This window comes from Apteryx rowi, unplaced genomic scaffold (genome assembly GCF_003343035.1).
Source record: "Apteryx rowi isolate R43461 unplaced genomic scaffold, aptRow1 scaffold_183, whole genome shotgun sequence".
Taxonomy (NCBI): domain Eukaryota; kingdom Metazoa; phylum Chordata; class Aves; order Apterygiformes; family Apterygidae; genus Apteryx; species Apteryx rowi.
Genome location: NW_020448119.1, coordinates 1,294,476 through 1,314,858, shown reverse-complemented (window position 1 = coordinate 1,314,858; position 20,383 = coordinate 1,294,476). Strand labels below are relative to the sequence as shown.

General features: G+C 35.8%; 1 protein-coding gene across 1 annotated transcript in view; it reads left to right on the top strand.

Moving 5' to 3' along the window:
• Window positions 1-257: 257 nt before the first annotated feature.
• TTBK2 (tau tubulin kinase 2) overlaps window positions 258-20,383 on the top strand; it is a 96,622-nt gene continuing 76,496 nt past the window's right edge. The window contains exons 1-3 of the mRNA XM_026061686.1: window positions 258-465; window positions 12,999-13,158; window positions 18,659-18,806. Of these exons, the coding sequence (XP_025917471.1) occupies window positions 13,090-13,158; window positions 18,659-18,806 (217 nt within the window). The 5' untranslated portion in view covers window positions 258-465; window positions 12,999-13,089. The remainder of the gene's footprint in view (window positions 466-12,998; window positions 13,159-18,658; window positions 18,807-20,383) is intronic.

The window sequence follows — 20,383 nt, the reverse complement described above, 5'->3', positions numbered from 1 at the left end:
TTTTTTGTTTGTTTGTTTTCTTTGTTTATTTTTTCAAAATAACAGCCTTGCAGAAATGCCAGAAAAAAGAGGTTACTTGAGTGGAATGGTTTGCTTTCCATCATCATTCCCACAACAGCTAGTGTGTTAGTCAACAGGTTTAGAATCGGTGCTTCTTGGAAATAACTGACAAAAAGATTGTGGACAAGAATTTAATTCAAATCACACCTTGTTAATTCAGCTCATTTGGCTTTATTGTGTTACAGGGAGGAGAATTTCTCTGTCCTCTATCCCTCTTCTTGAGCATAATGCATGAACGTAACAATGGCCACTCTGGATCAGACCGAAGGTTCATCTAGGAGGCTGGTATCTTGTGTCCAAAAGTGGATGCCTAGGGAAAAGTATGAGAACAAAGAAAAGATACGTGATACTTTCCTCTAGTGCTTTTCCAAGCTTCATTTTCTACTCAGGGGCTTCCTGAGCCAGGTATAGTTAATATGTATTTTTAGTAAGCCTTAATAGATTACTATTCCATGTAGCTGTCCAGTGTCTCCTTGAACTTTTGTAAACTGTTAGCATCCAGAACATCCATTGGCAAAAAGTTGCACAGGTTAGCTACTAATCCATGAAGAACTCATGTTTTGTGTTTATTCTAAGCCTGGCTGCTGAAATTATTCTGTATCTCTGGTTATCTTGTTCCATTTTCTGAACCTTTTTTTTTTTTTTTTTTTTTGAGATAGAGAAGACTAGAATTGCATGCAGCATTCAAGATATCAGTGAACCCACGGATATATATACTGCAACATGTTCTCCATGTCGTCCTCTGTTTTGTCCTTCTAATTCTTTGTCGTTTTGACTGCTATTGAGTGTTAAGCTGCCATTTTTTGTAACTGTATATCATAGTACTAAGATCTTGTTCCTGATTGCTAACAGTCCATCTTTTTTTTTTAATGAAAAGTTAGGATCATTTTTTCCTATGTGCATCATTTTACGTTTATTTGCACATAATCTCGCCTACCGTTTTATTGCCCAGTTATTCAGTATCATAAGGTAATTCAACAGTTCTTCAGTTGTCCTTTTTTTTTTTTTTTCCCTCCCCCCTTAAACTCTGAGTCGCATAGTACCATCTGCCACCTTTGTTAACTAATCTCTTGCCCTGTTTTCCAGGTTATTTATGAAAACATTGAGCTGCACATATCATAACCTGTTCCTTGCAGAACTCTCCTAGTGACCTCTTCACACTATGTGAACTGACTGTTCAATCCTTCTGTTTCCTATCTTTTACCCAGCTGTTTTCCACGTAAAGAACTTTTTCTCTTATGGCATGCCTGCTTAGTTTCTTTAAAAATACTTTGTCAAATACCTTTTAGGAATCCAAATAGACATTGTTTGGATTACTCTTATCCACGTGAATGTTGACCTCTTTAAAATATTCCTGTAGATTTGGAAGATGGGACTTTGTTTTACCAAAGCCATCTTATCTCCTCAACTGTATCACTTCTATCCAATTTTTCAGTGATTCTATTCTACTCTTTACAGTTTCTACTAATTTTCTTGGTACAGATATTGGTCTTCCAGGCCTACAGCTTCCTGGATGTCCCATCTAACCATTTTTAAAAGTTGGCAATGTTAGCCACATTCCAATGTGCCAAAGCAATTATAAGTGAGAGGTTATATACCATAATTAATAGATCAGCTATTCCATCCATAAGTTTCTTTAAATTGGTTGGATGACTACCATCTGATACTGATAACTTACTACTTTTCATTTTGTTTTATTTATTCCCTAATCTTTAATACAGTCACTTCAATTTAAGACAAATTTTCTGATGTATTTACAAAAAGAAATGTTTCTTCCTGGGTATCTTTCTCATTTTCTTCCACAGTCAACACAGGTGCAAAAATTCCACTGAGTTTCTTTCTTACAGTCTTATCTTCTCTGAATGCTCCTCTTATACCCTGACCATATATTGGCCCTACATATTCTCTGGTACGCTTTCTGTTCCTGATGTCTGAAGAACGATTTATTATTAGTTTTCATGTCTTTTATTTTTCTTTATTAGTCTTTTTTGTCTTGTCCCTATTATACCTTTGCACTTGCTTTAGCTTACCATTTCTTTCATTTTCCCTATTTGGACATGACTTTGACTTTTTGAAGGGTGCTTTTTTGCTATTTACAAATTCTCCTGCTTTTCACTCATGTTGGCTTTTTCTGTGATCCTTTTCAAGTCTTTCTTAATTGATATTGTATGCTTTGCTCTGTGCTTTCTGCTTGGTCTTCATTAGAGAGACCATTTGGTCTGCAAGACCAAAATAAAACAGAAATGGGAGATACGGTCAAGCAGTATTGCTAAAAATGTGGCCATGAATTATGTCACATGCTGAATAATGGTCTTTTGAAGAAGGATGTTGTTTAGATGTCCAAGGAATCCATTCCAAAATTTGAAAGCAGAACTATTAATGATCCAGATGGAAGATCATGATTCAGGTTTTCTGTATGTGAATAATTTGTGCTAAAATAAAATATTTTGATAGAACCTGAATTAAAAATGTAAATATTGAACCTGAAAAGTTAAAACTCATCAGCCTAAAAAAGAGTAACTGTCTGTGCTATACTATGTATTCACGAATGATCTGGAAGAGATGCAAATACTGAAGAGTCGAAGTTTGTTGATGATATGAGGGTATTTAGGTTAGGTAAAAATGAGGGTAAAGATGAGGACAGACAGGGAAGAGCTGCAGAAAGACTATACAACACTAATTGGTTGGATAACCGTAGATGAAAACTATCATAAAGCAATACATGTAGGGAAAAACAATTTGGAAATTTACATAGTGATGGGCTACCTCCCCAGAATGAGATCTTGCAGGTCCTCTGAAAATAGCAGGTCAGTGCCTAGTGACAGTGCTGGTCTCCACATGTCAAAAGGAATATAATAGAACTGGAAAAGCACACAGAAGGGCAACAATAATAGTGGAAAATCTCTGAAAGACTAAGTAGGTGAAGAGATGACTGTGGGGGTATGGTAGCAGTGTATTCCTTGAGTAAGATTGAAAGGGAATAATTGTAAACTCTACGTTCCTGTACAAGGGCTAGCAAACTTCAAATGTAACCAGCAGAAGGCAATTCAAAACAAAGAAGATGATGTACTTCTTCAAACAACATGGAGTTAAGTTGTGATATACTTGCAATACAGTGTTATGGATGCTAAAAGCTTTCCTGGGTTCAAAAAAGATCTGACAAACTCATAGATGAAAAATCTTGAATACTAAGACACCATCTTTGTCTCAGGAAGTTTTGGTTTCCCGGATCCCTATATCCTCAAAAAGTATTCTGAGAAAGTATCATTTAATGCTTTCTATGTCCTTGTATTCTTACCTAGGCATCTGTTATGGGCAGCAGTCAGAGACAAGAGCCACCTAGCCCAAACTCCTTCGTCCAGCTCAGTCTGTCTGTTCTTGTGATTAACTGTCCATGCTATCTACCCCCCTACTGTCTAACCTATTTTTTTTCTGCTGCAAATTAAGTTGATATTTTTGGAATTTGTCCTAACTTTAAATGCTTTTACCAAAGTTCCCTTTCAGTTTTTTAGTATCGGTCTCTCATTTCAAGCCTTTAAGGACTTCTGCTCAAGTTTCAGTCATTGCTGCTTGAAGACATGATGAAGGCCTCCTGCAGCTACAGCTACAAAGCAAGTGGATGCTCTGGCCAAGTCATATTGTTTGATTGTAACCCTGGTACCCCTAAAGATTCCCGTTGTGAATGTTTTTCAGGGGTGGACTGGTCAGTCAGTCCTGGATGAGTTACCCATCTCCTTTTTTTTTCTGGACTGTGCTTCTAGATTTGAGGTAGCCTGAGTCTTTGTGATCTTTGTGGAATATTGTGTTATCAAGTAATAGAGAGCCTCTCTGGAACCAGTTCAAATTGAGGATAAAATAATATCTTGTGATCTTCTGCTGGAAATAGCTTGTTGTATGTTTGTTTTAGCTGCCATAGTGCCAGCTTCTTCCAACATAGCCAAGCACCAAGCCATTTCTCACCTTTCAGTGTCATTTGACTGTTTACAGCTTCTCACCTGCACAGCTGTTGTCTCCTGGTGATGCTGGGGGTATTGACATGAGTGCTGAATTAGTCTTGTTATGAGTGGTCAACACTGGAGTGCTTCTTTCCCTCTGTGTTTTTTCATCTTCTCTTTCTGCCTAACTTCTCTAGCATTGTTGATGTACTGCTGGGAAGTACAGTTCTCCTTGGATATACTGGGGCATCACCTGCATAAACCGTAATGTGATGGTGCATCTTTCCTCCTTAACCCTTTCAGGGATTGCTGCATTGTGTGGCAGGATGGCACTGTGCATTTCCCTCATCAAGGAGGCCAAAGCCTGTCATGGGTTGGTAGACCTCCTGCACTGCGTGGGCTCACTCAGACTCCATCTTGCTGTCAGCTAGGCTTTTTTGGAGTCATCTTGCTTGCTGTAGCAGTTACTGGCCTCGTTTCACACATTGGCAAAAAGGAGAACTACTGTCTTCAGGTATTGAAGGAGAAGGAGTACTTATGTGTGGACAGCCAATAGCCTCTCTTTGTCACAACTACTGCAACAGATTCCAACTTAAGATAAGGATACTAAGCGATTAGACATTATAGGGGGAAAAAACCTTATTCTGTTGTTTTTCGGCTTGGCAAGCTATCAGGCCTTATTCACTGTATATGAGTTAAAAATTACTGGACAAAACTGATTTTTTTGATGTGTTTTATCAACTGGCATAGGAAGAGTTACTGAGGTCCAGATCACTTCATGCGTGGTACTACAGACTGGGCACAGTACAGTGAATATAGTCTTCTGGTCCGTCACCTGGGCTGTTTGTCTACCATTGTCAGCCTGGTTGGTTATCTGAATGSTGCATGGATAGCATTTTGCTAATCACAGCTCATCTATCTGATCATCTCACCAGAGTTTCTCTGAATTTTCATATTTTCAAGAAAACTAAAACAGAGTTATTCCCACTTATATTCAGAGCTTACTCTGAACTTTTCTTGATTAAATTTAGCATTCAGAAGTTAATAGAAGTTAGTTGCATATGTGCCCTTGCATTGTTCTTGCACACAGTCCTTAGCAGCAGTTTTTTCCTCTGTAACTTGCTGCACATCTATGGCCAACAATAAGGGTAAGGTTTGGAAGAAATTCTTCAGAGCAGTATATCGTTTGCCTTTTTGCTTGCTGTAGTTGGGCTTTGCTTGCCTAGGCTGGATGTTTATGTGTTTCCTTACTGAGAAAATTGATTTATCATGTAATAGAAATAAAGAGATAGTAACAGTGGAGAGGGCTATACTTTGGAGCATCTGAAAAGATAAATTTGTGTTATTCGTTGGTATCTAAAGTTAGTGATATTCATGGTAACGTATCATTATTCTAAGCATATTCTAAGTGTATCCCAAGAAGATAACTGGCTATCCCAACATTTCAGAACATCAGAAACAAGGATTTTTATTTCACTGATAGATCCTAACTCTGAATAGGTTGATATTGTTATATTACTATGTCACCATTCAAAATATCTTAATTGTTTGGTTTGAAGCTGTCTTTGTATCGGTGTTCAAACCACACTTCAATATCACTTAATGTCTGTGTTGCAAACTTTACAAAGATCTCTAAAAACAATTATTGTAACTCTGTATAATTTAGGCAATTGCAGAACTGACTTTCCATTTGTGTGCTTAAAAATACTTTTTACTTCATGTAAGAAACCAGATAAATAGTTTATTTGAAGAAAACTTTCATAACAGGTAATGGTCTTATAATAGAGAAGAATACTCTTACAGTTCCATTTAGGTTTGTTGTATATATCACAACAGTTACAGCAGATCTAAGACACAGCAGTATGGCTTTATTTTTAATAAATGATACTTCTGTTTTTTTCTTTGTGGATTTCAGGGCAATTAATAAGGTTTCATATATGTCTTTTTGATTTGGAACTCACCCTGAGTTATGAAAGAATTGAGAATACTTTAATGTTATTTGAAATGAAGTTTACCTCTCACCCAGGGTTAAGTTTCTACTTTTTCCAGTGTTAAGGACTTCACCCCTGAGGTTGTAGTTCAACAACCAATTCAAGTTGAAAGCACCACAAAAATAGTCCAGACTTTTCCCTGTCCGTAGAAGCTAACTTTCATTCTTTCCCTTGTTCTGACATGCATCTTTGTACAATTGTGTGACAAATTGAATTAGAAAATTAACTCACTCAGCTGAAAAATACAGTGGCAAAAATATTGTAGATTGAATAGTTTTTGTTTTGTGATACATTATAATTCTTCTCAATCAAAAATTTCTGATTTTCCGTAGCTAATAAATTACATCCTGTGTTTCTCAAAGGAACCACGACCCTATAATCTACCCCTTCTCACATGCATGCCCCACAGCTCCCTTTTCCTTATTGCAAGGTATGAACTACCTTTTATCCCAGTTAGTTTAATCAAGAAACATAATGAAGTTTGGTGCAATTGCTTCCAAGTTAAATTTAATTTTAGGGTTGCTCCGTCTATTTCGGAATTGAAGAAGGGTTCCTGTGCCTAAAACTTCTATGTTTTTGCCATCTGTATCAGCTGGTTTAGTAAAAGATACTATATTCCTTCCATGGACTTTGCCTCACTTGGGTTTTTGTAACATTTTGGTGCTAAATTCTGCTGCAAATTGGAAACAGTGTGGTAGCTTGAAATATATGGTTTTAAAATAGGGCTGTTACTTTGAAACTAAATGTTATGTATTTAACTTTGTCTTCAAACTGAGAAAATGTTGCCACTTTTGTAATAACAACATAACTGTAAGTGCAGAAGTTGCCAGAAGGGGAACTAGACTCTGGCAGCAGAAGACAAGACAGTTGGGAGTTTTTCACACCTGGAATCTGCAAAAGGCAATGAGGATTTTGGCACCAAAGAGGTTGAGGCAGGAAAAGGTAAAATGGCATTGGTTATGTGTATGTGTTCTTGTTTTGTTTTGAAGGTTTTCTTCACAACCAGTACATTTGGAAATTTATGTCAAGGTCTTACATTCAGTTTTCTCTTTGACACTTTGAATAACAATTTTTCAGTGATGTTGAGGACCCCCAGCATCTAATGAAAATATTCAGATTATAAGTATAGGATAGCTTGATAGTTTGGAAGTTCAAATAGACACACTTGAAATTCCTTTTGGTCTTAGAATTTACAATTTGATAATGATTCTTAGCCTGCCTAAGGAACTGGACTTCATCATAAATGTTATGGAATTAGAACCTTTGAAAATTTCCTGCCCTGATTTTTCTCTTTATACTGACTTGTTAAGCTTGACTTTGTTCTTTTAAGTCTGTCTTTTACTCAAAGGTAGAAAGTACAGAAGTGGAAAGCAACTTTGGTAGATTCTAGTTATTTTATTGAATGCTTGAATGAACTGAAGGCAGCCAGACAGAATTCCTAATAAGCAGAGAGAGTTTCTAATAGCAATATGTTGATATTATTCCACAGGGAAGGCAATAGGACATGCATTTTTCCTTTTTGTGGAACAGAGGTAATCTTCTGTCCTTACATGCTGTGTCCTGAAACTTACAGTATCTGCATTCAGCCAAAATTGCCTGTGCTACTTTCTCAACCTTAGATCTAGTTTTAAACATCTATAAAAGCTGGTAAGCAGATTTAGTTTCAGTTTAGGGCCATCTCTAAAGAAATGCATATGTGTCTGTATATGTATGTATACACATTCATACATATGCATATGTGTATGCACACAAATTACGTGGAATGATTGTCTTTACATGCTTATCTACAATCAGCTTTTGGGAATTCAACTTGTATTTTCTGAAAGTTTTGCATTGTGGTTGTCTAATAGCATATAATCTTTTAGTGTACTTGGATGTGCTAAATTAAAGAAGTCTTTGGGGGAGGTGATGTGTAATTAAAAGCAGTTTAAATAAGTAGAAGAGTTTTATATAATAAAAGCTATTTGCACAATACTAAATTTGGGATGCAAGTGCTAACCCCCCTTTAACTAGTCATATTATACTGTGATCAATTCTGAGACACTGGAAGGCTTATATTATGGACCACAGTCTGTGCTCATGTTGTCTGAATTGTTTCAGGAACTGTCACCTGGAAATAGATTTGCCAAAGGGCTAATCACCTTTAATTGTGATAATTCTGTTATCTTACCAGTTTTTTCTCTTGACATAAATTGGTCTGCTAGGGAAACTGATGAGTCAACGAATATATAATATAATTTTATGAGAGATGTTGCTGTTAAAATGTTTGCTACTTGTTTAGGAGAATTATAAAGAAAAATTAATTGGACAGAAAATGACCTTAATGCCACCTGTAGAACTGCAGTGCTGAAGTGTTTGTCTGTTGAATGAACGAGGGAAAGCTTGCGCCTTAACTGTATGTCATTTACTATTCCTTTGCCTCAGTGGGATGCAGAATGCACTGGAGCCTTCTTAAATTGTTTAGTAGCATTGTAAGCTGATAAACTGCTACATTGAAAACAACATGTGACCATATTTCAGTAATATAAGTGGGAATACCTGTATTTTTATGAATGTTTTATTCAACTATAAAATTTAGAATGAGTCCAAAGAATATGAATTCAAGTCTCCTAAAATTCAAAGAAGTTTCAGTTTCAGTTTAGTCCTGAGCTTTACCCCCTAAAGAATGCCTATATACATCTGTCCAAAAAGTCCTTTATCTTAAAATGTAGTCTTCTCCAAAAAAGTAGTTTTGTTCCATATGGATTTGAAGAAGGAAGGTAATCATAACTTAAATTGCACCCACCAGAATACGTTTCCTGTTATTAGATAAGGAATATCAAGACATTTATCCACTGCAACACTTTAATAACTCTAACAGATTTTCTGTTCCACTCTGCTGATGTTATTAGAGTACACATCAAAGCAATGAAAATCAATCTATTATGGACTATGAATAAAGATTAAAAAAAAATCATATTCTCTAACAGTGCCTGAGTGTAAACATGTAGGTGAATAAGCATCTGATATACTTCTGATTTAGCAAAAGTATAAAAAGGCTTTACACTTCAGTTAGGGAAATAAGGCTATTATCATGATGAAAGAGAAAATTGATCTGTTCTCCGTATTAAGTGTTGGTATGATTGAGTGTAATTCAAGGTTGCTGTCCACACTATAAGATGGTTGTGAAGCCAGGAGAGGGAGTTCAAAGGAGGACCACATAAATGAGTCATGGAATAGAAAATAAGGTTTATAAGGGAAGACTTGAAGGTTAATTTATTAATTTAGAGCAGGTTAAAAAAAATGATTTGATCCCTGCATTTAGATGCTTATATGAGGTAAAATTACTGGGAATGGAATTTGGTTTCCGAAAGTATGACAAAATCCTGTGGTGAGAAACTGAAATTAGGCAGATGAAACCTTGAAACAAAACCATTCATGCTAACTGTGAGGGAAAGTACTTACTGGAACGTACTGCCGGAGAAGATACTGGGTGCTTCATCGTTTGGGACCTTACATCTCAAGTGCATGCATCAATTCACTAAGGGGGTGAAGTTTTGTAGCCTGTATGGGTAGAAGTTCAGCCTAGAAGATCAGAGGAGGCCCTCTGGCCTTGAAATCTGTGACTGAATCCTCAGGCTCCTTTCTTCCGGATCCTGAAGAAAACAGAATTGTCCAAATTAACCTCAACATGCTTGTATAAAGCTTGATTTCTTAAGTAAAGCAGTGCTTGCTGTTGATTCTTGTGCTTCAGAAAGTGAGCACCTTTCCCTCAGGGCTCAGGAGAGAACTTTTGCCCCCTGTGCATGATTGCTTCACGTGTCCTGGGTTTTTTGATCTTTTGACTACCAGAGACTGATGATGTCAAACACTTTATTGCTTTATAATGAGATAGGATGAAAAGAGATTTAACAAGGAATTAGATTCTGTTATCCTGGCCGTCTAGATGATGTTATCTACAGCACTATAATACTTGTATGATAAGTCTCAAAGTGTATGGTTGTGGTGGGCACATGTATCATTGTATGGTTGTGTGGGTACATGTATCGTAACATTGCATTCAGTGCTGGTTACCGACGATCTCTCAATATGGTCGAGACTCCTTGAATGAGTAGCTCCCAGAAATGTTTATCAGAGCTGTGACTATAAATTGCAATTTGAAGTGTAAATATCAAGTTCAAGGATATCAGTTCAAGGGTCATCACTTACCTGATATAACTGGCAGATCGTGGAAGGGTAGGCAAAATTTTGAGCAAATGGAAGAATCACTGAACATGCTGTAACATCTAATTTCAGTAGTTTTCATAGACCTTTGTCCCTTCATTAGTGCTGTTTCATTCTCTTTTTGACCTATTTTGTTTTTGACTGTGTTATTAATTCTGTTTAAAAGGCTGGTAATTACAGTCAGTGGTTAGTAATGTTAGAATGTTAACACTAATGGCTATAGCTCTATTTTCAAATTTTGACCTTATCTACAGGAAAGAATTTACTAGCACTGGCAGAATTTAAATTGGTTTAGCTCAACTTCATTAAATCTGTGTGTGGACACTCTTACTCAGAATACACAATCTTAATTTAGTTTCCCTTCATTCATTTGAATTAAACCAATTAAGGCTACGTATTCTGAATGAATGTATTCTTACAGGGATTTAACCCAGTCTGACTAATTTGGTATAAATTTAGATTCTCAGCTAATCCAGATTAATTTTTCTCCAGGGGGTTCTTATTTGTTTGGAGTTGCTTTAAATGTCAGAATTTACAACTGAAGCAGGACTGTTTGCCAGCCTAGGATTTTCTTATTGCTTATAAAAGTATATCCAAAGGTGTGTTTGCATATTTTTGTAGGTATTCATTATTTAGAGTGGATAGCAAAATGGATACTGAAAAGGCTTTTTTGTCACTTAGGAGATTTTATATCTCTCTTTTAAAACACATATGGAACTGTCCTGTAGGAAAATCCCTTAAAAACTGGGAAAGGAAAGGACAAGGAGGGACTGTAGGTCTGCAGGAGGGCGGAGGGGGAGCCTGTGGTAATTTCAGGCTATTTCTAAACCTGCTTGCTGAGCTGTTCATGGCCAGACCTGCTAAAAGGGTGGAGAGTTTGCAAAGTTCCCACTTGATTTTAAGCTTCTAAAGAAACTGTCTCATAGAATGAAAAGAATTTGTACAAATCTGAACATTATTAAACATGCACGTTTTTATTTTTTAGCTCCCTGTTCTCTCCAAATAAATGCCAGCAGAACAAATCCTGAATTTGCAAATAGTTCATATTTTGTTCTCTTTTCTACTTGAAGAGAAGTGGACTCTTTATTAGTCCATTTAGACTTTATTAGTCCATTAGACCATTAAGACAGTCCGAGTCAGAATCAAAAATGTTCTTAATGTTGATTTTGTGCTTTCTTTAGCTAATGAGAAATATACATTTAAGTAGTTAAATGACTTACCACCTTCTAAAAGATGGAATTTTTTGCATTTTCATATTCCAAGAAAAGAGAAAGAGTATTATTTTATTTAGTATCTGTTCATTGTTTTATTCAAGATTTATTTGAATTTTCTTTTGAATCAAAATTAAAAATCAATAATAAAATAAGAACAGATATATTGCAATTATTATTTTATTAGGGAAAGATAACTTTGCATTTCCTGTTTGCGTTGGGACATTATATCAAAGCATAAAATCAGGCTTAAAACTACCTGACTTTAAAGATAACATCTTTTGCATCAATAATGAAATGAAGTTTTTTTCTTCCAGACACTACTTCTGTGATATTTTAAAACAAGTAGATTTTAACTCATTACGTGTAGTTTTCAGAGGTTTTCCTCCTATTTCAGATCCCCAGTTAGGGTCTCAGCTTTGAACACAGCTTTTTTGAACTGAAGCGATCTATTCAAAATGATGGAAATATTCTCTGTCATTGTACAGAAGTCCTTTAGTATTTAGAGTATCATTATTTGCTCTAGAAGATTTTGATAGCTGGTGCTTTCCAAATTCAAGAGTATAATTATGTTAAAAATTTCAGAGGAGATATACACCCTGTTTGAATATCATTTTTATACAATACAGTGTTGTATACCACTTGTACACTGTTTCAGGGATAAGAGGCTTTCACTTCTAGTTTGTGCTATTTTGCAAGTGATTGAAACAAACCAAGGCAAAGACACTTTGGGAGTTTCATACCATTGGATAAGAGAGCTTGTATGAAGAGCTGCACTTGAATAATTAAACCGGTGTAACAAAAACGTATGCTTATAGAAAAGCTCATAGCAAACAATTGAAATACTGCTTTAATTCGTTGTAATAGACACTAATGGGAGCAATTACAGATGGACTGATCTCCAAGATGCAAACTTTATATTGCTATATAAAATCTGATTTAGAGATGATTACGAAAAGCCCAGAAATTAAAGGATTAAACTGATTAAATTATCCAAGACAAGATTTTTTTCCCTTTAGCTAATTGCACCCTTACATAAATCAGTGAAATTATACTTTCAGATATATTTAATGATAAGTAATACTAGCTGTAAAATATGAAATAATTAGTATGCAGTGCAATAAATTAAAATTTCGACTATGTATTTTTAATTTTGTGATTGAGGTTAATATTTTGAACCTACTATTATGTATCACTATCAATTATTATTTAATTATTAATTATAAATGTATTAGTTGTTTGGATTTTTAAAATAATATTATTAAATGTTAACTCTACATTTAATTGTGAGTTACAATAATTTGAAACTGCCAGCATATTCTTCCTGACAATATATTCAGAAAATTTTTTTTATTCATTAGTATTATTTTGAGGTTGGATCCATTGGTTTGAGATAGAGCAGGTTAAAAGAATATGGGAAAAGATGCTTGGATTTTTTTCTGTATGTTACAGGAAGTTTGTTAATTGGAAGTTCTTTGGCTGTAATTCTGACCTAAGTCATTATGGGAGCCATGCTAAGTAAGAAACAGCACTGTTTCTGTAAGCCATGTCGTTGTGTTAGTCCCTGAGGTCGTCTGCTCTGCTCTGTGTTTCTGCAGCCTCTGGTTAAATGGAAGCCGCTCGTGGGACCTGGACGGTTTGTTCTGACGTAGACTTCGCCTAGCAGCTCCATCACGCCAGCAAGCTGCAATGAGTGGAGGAGGGGAGCAGCCAGACATCCTCAGTGTGGGAATCTTGGTCAAAGAAAGATGGAAGGTGGTGAGTACGCCTTTCTGTAATTCTTCTTCTTTAAAACACAGTTTTCAATAGACATAGTTTCTGCTTTAAATTTTGTTTCAAAATTTTTGTAAGATGTGTGTTGCTCAATACTTGTTAGATGGTGACCAGACTTTAAACCACTTGTTTAAAAAGAAGTTATATGGATTTAAGGTGCTTTTTTTCAGTAGTGACTCAGAAAAGCTTTTAAATCCTAATTTAGTGGTGCCAGTTAAAAGCATAACTGGAAGAATCCCGTTAGGATATTGAATCTAATCAGCAGGTGATTGTCGTTCAGTTCATTTTGGAAATCGATTAGGCACTCTCTTAAAAAAACTAGTCGGTTGTGAGCTTTGTTACCCCTTATAAGAAACTCTTTCAGGACCTTGCTGCTCATTTAATTAGAAATGATTTTTGTTTGCTTGTTATATTTTGTAGCATAAATTTATTAAATATATTATAAATATATTATATAAATATATTATTTGGTTTATATCCATTTGATTGTGTGCCAGTATTGCCTTTACATTAAAAAGTTCTTTTCCCTTTTGGTCTTTATGTCCTTGATTTACATCCAGAGAGAAATAAATCAATTCTAAACCATTTTGCTAGGAAAAACAAGCCAGGTTCTCACAGTTCCTTCTCCATTCCATGATAATTTTAGTATTTTTCTGCATAAGGATTTCTGGGAAATTAAAAAAAAAAATAAGCCAGTTTATTGTAAAAGTTTTTGGGTGTCCCAGGTCTCTCTGATTTTAGCAAGCTGTGACAGGTGACTGAATCACTATTTTTTTGCTTCGTCTTTGTTTTATATTAATCCTGTATTTTAAGGTTTCTGCTGGTTGTCTGTTAAGGTCATAATGAAATCTCCCTGTTAGTCCTCCACCACTGTTACATAACAAAACTGAGTTTGGGGTTGCTTTTCTGTCTTTCCCTCTGGCACTAGATATTGGCTCTAACTAAAGACAGGACATGGTATGCTAGAGCGCCCAGCACTATTAAAATATTTCAAATGTAGGTTCTTGTGCCTTAAGCTTACTGACAAATAGACTGAATTAAGAGAAATTTCCTGGCAGGACTGGCTTATACGGACTGTTGAGATACCTTTGATATTAACTGATAATTTTACCTGACAAATTAGCTGCTAAAGCAGACAGACTGGCAGTGCCCTTGATATATTTCTTAGTGTCTCTGTTGCAATATTTTTCTGGCTTTCGGTCTTTTGCTGTTCATGTGAATTTGTTATAGATTGCTGGGAAGTATTTTGTGCTATTTTCACTCCAGTCCTGTGTTCTTTTCCTTACAAGTGACTTAAATTGAGCAGGTGACTAATGGACTGTAGTTGAATGCTAGCTGAATTCTAGATAGTGTTATCAGATTGAAAGGTTAGGCTCTTCCTCAGGTATTTCTATCTATGAACTTACAGTATATTGCAGTAATTGTGTTGTTAGTCCCCTACAGTAATATAGACACTATTCACAAAACTACTCAGTTGTCTAAAATACATGACAGTGGTCCTGTTTTCTTCAGTTTCATCTTCTTTCCTTAGATACTGAGGAATGGTGAACAAATCACTGTGTTGTCTTTTGGAAAATTTTGAGCAGGCTGTTCACCTCATCTGATTTTACATTTTAATTTGTATGTTTTCCAAATTGAGTATTACAGACAGAGGAATATCAAACATTGTCTGTGGGTAACTCCTCAATTTCTCTAGCGAATACTGGTACTTTCTTAATGGCCTCTGAGGTGATATATTTCTCTCTGGCTGGAGGGTTTCATAGGGTACAGCAGTGAAAAAACAATAGCATGCAAATTTCAGAAATTCTGTAGTGCTGAACACATCTATTTTAACATGTTTAATAATATTCTACTAGACTATGAAGTATTGATGTTTCTTTGCTAATGTTCTTGAAGTAATGGAATGCTTTAAAAATTCCTTGTGCAGAAAGAAGAGGTGGTATAAGCCTGTGGGCTTGAAGTTTTGGGGCAATGAGTACTGGCTCTAATTATTAGTAGTATTTTTGTTTGTTCTTTTTGTTTGTTTGAACTGGAAGTCTCCAGTTCACTGCATTTTTCCCTTTGAGAAATAGCAGCTCTGTAGTTTGATTGCATGAGATTTTTTTCTTTAACCTTCCTTTTTTGACTGGTTACAACAAAATAATGTATTCTCACAACTATTTAAGATTTGCAGTAGAAGTACAGTTTTTAGAACTTTTGCTGTTCAGTGTCTTGTTTTTTCTAATCATAAAAACATACCTGGAATTTGTGGAGATTAATGTTTTTTTAAAGCTATGCTAAATTAAATTTAGTTTTAATGTAGACATTCGTTAGGGTGATTATAGTTTGAAAAGTAAGCACAGAAAAGACATTATAAAAGATTTTTGCCTTGGTGGCACTCTCTCTGCTGGCATCTGTATCTATTAGCATTTGCTTTTATCCTGTATCTGTCTTTTTTGCTCCCTCTTCTTTGCCTCTGAAAAAGTTTGTTAAAACCCTGACCTGGAGGGACTTGAATGTAGTGATAATTGTTTCTAGGTAAGTTTAAGGAGGGTATTCAGGATGCATTTGTAGGAGAAAGCACAAAGGAAGCAACGTTGGAAATTACATTCTTTAGATTTGAAGCATACAAAGAAATAGCGGTAGAAAAGAGGATGGAGGGAATGAGTTTGGGGTGAGAGATGCTGAAGGCAAATAGGAGAAGCTTGAAATGAAGGTACAGGATGGAAGGATGCGGTGCAGGTGTGAAAGAGGGCAACGTGGTCCTTGTCAAGGGAGAAGAGGTTGAGCAGACATGGCAGGAGGCCAGCATGACTGAACAGAAAACTCCTGTCTGAACTCAAAAGCACAAAGAAAGCGTACGGGAGGTGCAAGAGGGGAAGGGCTACCCAAAAGGAAAATGGAGGCACAGCCTGAGTCCGCTGGGATGTGGGTGTTTAGGAAAGCCAAAGCTCAGCTGGAGTTTGAAACTCATGAGGTATGTGAAAGGCAGCAAGAAAGGCTTCTGTAGGGACATCGGCAACAAAAAGACAACCAAGGAAAATACGAGCTCATTGCTGATGGTGCTGGTTGACCTAGTGTTAAAGGACATGGAAAATACTTTTTCTACCATTAAAGTGAAGCTCATTTGTGCCTGGAATTATTGACTGCCATTATTATTGGATGTGTGTTAATGATTCTGGTGTTCTTTATCTGAGGATAGAAATTGATCTGTTTATTTTGTTAGGGTTATGTTCATTTTTCAAAGCACACAAACAGAAAAAAACTCTGTGATGCTTCTTCTCAGGCTGGCTGCATCTCCAAGTTGGTAAATTGGAGTTGTATGATAAATTACTAAAAGCCTGTACTGCAGTGAGAAAGGGTGTGCCACCTCTTCCCTTTCTCCCCTCACCTTTCTTGCCATGCATTCTCACTCTCTGAGCTGCTTGTGTTAGTGCTCGTGGTGGCTGTGGCTTGCAGTCAGATCAATGTCTGTGTTTATCAGTCTGAGGCCTGGTACTAGCTCAGGAAAGATAACGAAATTACCTGTCCGAGAGGAGGAACAGGAAAGCACAATCTTTAAATGGCCAAATTAGTCACAAAACTGCATCTTTGTGGGTTTTTTTGTTTGTTTAGTTGGTTGGGGTTTTTTTTAATCCCATGAAAACCTTCTATTCTCCCAATATTTAAATGTCCCTTCTGTAAGGACTAACAGTTTGCATATATTAAATACATCTGAATGTAACCAAGTGGTACTGACTTGGTTTCATGCGACTCAGGGAAGGTTTCTCTTTTTTGTGGTTTGTCATCATTTCAGACTTAAATCTAGGTTTGTACTTGACTAGTACCTTAAACGAGTCACATCCAAAGACACAAGCTTCTTACCCAGGATCTGTTATACTCTGTGCTTGAACTTGTTAGCTTCTTGAAAGGTGCAGGTTGAGGAGTCCCAGGCTTAAGCTGGTGTTTGCGGCATGTCTGTTGTGCTGCCTCGGAGGCAGTTGAAAGGGCTGCGGAGAGGAGAGAAGGTGGAATTTGCCAGTCACTAGTATGCTTGGTAGCAAGAGATGGTTTCCTGGATTTGCAACCAACAGCTACTGCAGTATAAGCAGATATTAGGTGGGTTAGTTCTGTAGCTAGTTCTCTCTGTCCTATGCAGCTCTTTAAAATCGGCAATGAGGCAGGAAGGAGTGAATAATGTAGATAGTGCTACATGGCTTGGACCATCTTTTCCTCATCTTTAGAATACTGAAGTAACAGTTGCCTGCGATGGTAAAAGATCTTCAGGACACAAAATGGGTGATGAGATACTGAGTATTGTTGTAAGCATACGGAAAAAATTCCTGCAACATGAAAAATGCAGGTAAACAACATGAGTATATCTTGTTTCATCTGTTACCTTCTTCCTTCTTCTTAGGGGGCCTAGGCTATTTTTAAAAATGTTTTTCCTTCTCAGTCAGATGCCTGATTGTCTGGATTAGGAGACATTAGTTTCATTTTCAGACCCTGAAGATAGGTCAGCATGTTGCTGATCTCCAGATCCCCAGAAAGTTTAGATTACAATTAATATGTTATAGCCATATGACCTGGGCAAATTTACATTTTCAAATGACATCTAGAAAATCATCTCAATCCTTTCCAGGTAAAATATATTGTCTTTTCTGTTTTATCAGTTTCTACAGGGGAGATCACAGTATGAAAATGTTAAATTTAATGCATTCTAGTTTTTGATACTGAAAAATAGACAGGTCTTTTGTCCACTGTGAACATTTAAAGCAAAGTAAAAACGCAACTGTTAGTATTTACACTGAATGTACTGTATACTAATTAATTATGCCAAGGGCATTCCTTTTAACCTCCTCTTAACACAGTTTCTCTGGCTGCATATTTCTTTAGTATGTTTATTAATAAGAATGGAATTAGTAAATCATGAATGCTTGCAGCATTTAAAGATATTTAAAGATAACCATAGCTATTTCTTATAATTTACAATTTAGCTTTTATGTGTACTTCACTGTATGTAATAGAAAATTCTGGCTCTTTGCAATATCTCCAAGCACTTTTAAAATTTTAGTGTTCAATGTGCATATTTTTGAAAAAAGAAGAGGATGGTGCATTTTAAAAATATCACTACATTTTTATTTGAAGGTCTCTGGGCGGTATGTGGCTATTTGAGGAAAGTATATATTCAGCATGATGACTTTAGTCACATTCATGCTGGGAATATTACTTTAGTCTTATGACATATTAAATGCTAATTAAAGTTTAAAGCAGGCGGAGGTCAGGTGTATTAACTAGTTTTCCTAGAACCCCCTTCCTTATTTTTTTGTGGTTAACCATACTTTTGTAGAGTATTCAATAGCTCTTTTACTTACCAAAGAATATGATTATATTAATTGAAAAATTATTAGTAATATGACATTGTTTACAGTTTGGCAGGAAGTACAAAAATATTGATGATTTGTTTCCTTTCTTCTCCTCTCCCCTTTTTTTTTAAACTTGTTTTTGCTATTTCTTTTCAATATAGTTGCGAAAAATAGGAGGTGGAGGATTTGGAGAAATCTACGACGCCCTGGACTTGCTTACCCGGGAAAACGTGGCGCTGAAGGTCGAGTCAGCCCAGCAGCCAAAGCAAGTTCTGAAAATGGAAGTAGCTGTGCTGAAGAAATTGCAAGGTAGGGCTGTACCCTAGATATACCAGCAGTAGCATGTCAGTGTATTTTTTCAAAAAATTCATTCTAATCTCTATTTCATTATAGTTTGATTAAATGTTCCCCATTTCTGCAGTTAATAACTAAGTTGTCTTCAGGAGTGAGGTAGAAGCCTTTAGGTTTAGGCTTGGCAGACAAGAAAACCAGGCTCTTTGAGCTTCTGAATGTTTTGATACAGCTAACCTGTTCTTTGAAACAGGATGATATGAAAATCCAAAACAATAAAAATTAAGTTGCTCTCAAAATCTATGTCAGCTTGATTTTCAGATATGGTTTATTCTGGATCCTCATGCTCTCCTTATCTTTTTTTGCTCTAGGCTTTTTCCTTTTTTTTTTTTTTTTAAATTAAAAAAAAAAAAGCTTTTTTCATTTCCCGAGTTAAGTTAAGATGGCTTCTTTTTCTGGACTAGTATTGAATATTTGAGGGTCCTTCACATAGGATCCAGGATAAGAATGTTTTTATTTATTTATTCTTGGCAATACTTGTAAAAGTTGTTGTGTTGTTGTAATGGAAAATATAGCAACCCCCCACCACCACCCTTTTAAATCCTTCAACTTGTAAGGGAAAAAATAAGATCTATTGACATGTAGAATTCTGAAATACTTTTTGGGTTCGGTTGCTTGACCATTCAGAACCACAGCTTTGACTAGTCACTTTTGGTGTACCTTTGAACAGATTACTTAATTAGCTTAAAAATCATATTTTAATATCTGAAGCTATCAGTAAAGGGAAAAATACAATGGCTTCTCTTCACTACTTTTCAAAATATAAGATTAAATAGAAAGTTTGTAAAGTGTTTTGGGTTTTTTTTTAACAATTTATTTTGAGTCTGGAAGATTTTGATGAATATATCAGTTTCTGTCAGCAGCCAAATTTTCTCCAACCCTTAGTTTGAACAAACAAAATCTGCATGACATATGGTGCTGCCTAATCTGCTCTTAAGGTCACATTGCAACAGAAATTGACAGCCTCTATAGATTTAAGAGGGCAAATATGTCATATGTTATACTATGAATATTTTAACCTCTCATGTTTGTATCTTTTTAAAGAATTTCACAAAAACATCTAGTATTATATAGTGGACCAAGAAGATTCAGTGGCTATATATTAGCTTTCTTTGAATTTTAGAATTTTTAGTCCAGAGACTCATGCAAGTAAATTCTGGTACTGCCAATCCCAAATTTAGAACTCCTTGATCAGGGTTCTTGAAAGAAATTACCTTAAAAATCATGAGTTTTGAAGAAACAAATACTCAGTAACTCTTGGACTTTTAAATGTTTAGAATTATTTTTTCAAGCTTTTTTTTCTGCACATAAGTTTGACTTTAATGAAAACCAAAGAGTCTCTAAAATGGTGTAGCTGAAGCAGCTAAAGTAATAAGGAAAATACTAATATCTGAAATAGTATCTTGAAATGTTTGTGACTCTACAATGCCAATTCATTTGTGAAAACCTAGCCTATATTTGACTGTATAACTGGAGTCCTATGTACTTATTTAGGGCTTACGTGCCACTCAGTTTATATTAAAAAATGTTGCATT